This window comes from Malurus melanocephalus, unplaced genomic scaffold (assembly GCF_030028575.1).
Source record: "Malurus melanocephalus ecotype Western Australia unplaced genomic scaffold, MMel_1.1 scaffold_2962, whole genome shotgun sequence".
In the NCBI taxonomy this organism is placed as follows: domain Eukaryota; kingdom Metazoa; phylum Chordata; class Aves; order Passeriformes; family Maluridae; genus Malurus; species Malurus melanocephalus.
Window position 1 is genome coordinate 1 of NW_026626194.1, and position 1308 is coordinate 1308.

Genomic DNA, 1308 nt, shown 5'->3' on the forward strand with positions numbered 1-1308 from the left:
GCTTTTTAAGTCAATTTTCTGGGATTTTTGGGGCGATTTTGGGGTTTTTTGGGCCGATTTTCGCGGCGATTTTTCCGGCGATTTCGGTGGGGATTTTTTTGATTTTTTTGGATATTTTTGTGATATGCTTGGGGATATTTTTGGGGCTTTTGGGGCTCACCCGTGCTGTTCTCCCCACTTTGGGGATTTTGGGGTAGATTTTTGGGATTTTTTAGGGGAATTTTCTGGGATTTTTGGGGCGATTTGGGGTTTTTTGGGCTGATTTTCGCGGCGATTTTTCCGGCGATTTTTGGTGATTCTGAGTGTGAATTTTGTGATATTTTTTTGTGATTTTTTGGGGTTTTTGGGGCTCACCCGTGCTGTTCTCCCCTCCTCCCGTGGCCGTCATCCTCGCCACGTGATCCACCCCGATCCTCTCGGCCTCCTCGGTGGCCAAAGTGTACGGCAGCTCGGCGAACAGCAGCGTGGCCTGGGGGGAAATTTGGGGTCATTTCGGGGGATTTTGGGGCTCCAAATATCCCTAAAATATCCCCCAAATCCCACAGTGTCACCCCAAAAAAACCCGGGAAAAAACGACCCAAAAAAACCCAAAAAAACCCAAAAATGCCCCAAAAACAGTGAAAATTTCACCCAAAATGGACCCAAAATGGACCTAAAATTGCTTTAAAAAGGACCTGATTTAGGGATTCCCCCAAAAAACCCAAATTTATCCCCAAAAAGACCCCAAATTTCACAAGAAAAAACCCGGGAAAACATGCCCCAAAAAAACCCAAAAAAACCCCAAAAATGGTGAAAATTCCACCCAAAATGGACCCAAAATCCCTTTAAAAGAAATCAAATTGAGGGACATCACAAAAAAATCCTAAATACCCCAAAATTTCCCCAAAATCCAACCAAAATCCCTCCAAAATCCTCCAAATTCCAAAAAAATCCCCAAAATTCCCCCAAAAAATTTTGGTTTTCCATCCCAAATTCCTTTCGAATTCTGAAAACCCTTTGGAATTTGGAATTTCCTGCCCCAAATCCCTTTGGAATTCCCATCCCAAAATCCTGAATTTTTGGGAATTGTTGGGATAAAAAGTGGGAAAAATCCTGGATTTAGGAACAGGAAGTTTTGGGAATTTTCGGGAATATTTGCAAATTTTTTGGGGAAATTGTTTTGAATTTTGGTTAATTTTTTTGGGGAAATTTCTGGAATTTTGGGAAATTCTTTTTTTGTAAATTTTGGGAAATTTTTTTGGGGGCATATTTGAAATTTTGGGAGTTTTTTTTGGAAATTCTTGGAATTTGGGGAAATTCTTTTGGGAA

At 41.0% G+C, this 1308-nt stretch overlaps 1 protein-coding gene across 1 annotated transcript in view; it reads right to left on the reverse strand.

Annotated features, from left to right (window-relative positions):
• Positions 1 to 354: 354 nt before the first annotated feature.
• The window catches only part of LOC130587986 (COP9 signalosome complex subunit 6-like), a gene marked incomplete at its 3' end in the record, with an annotated part of 7035 nt that continues 6081 nt past the window's right edge, over positions 355 to 1308 (reverse strand). Inside the window, exon 5 of the mRNA XM_057388944.1 lies at positions 355 to 469. Within this exon, the coding sequence (XP_057244927.1) occupies positions 355 to 469 (115 nt within the window). The remainder of the gene's footprint in view (positions 470 to 1308) is intronic.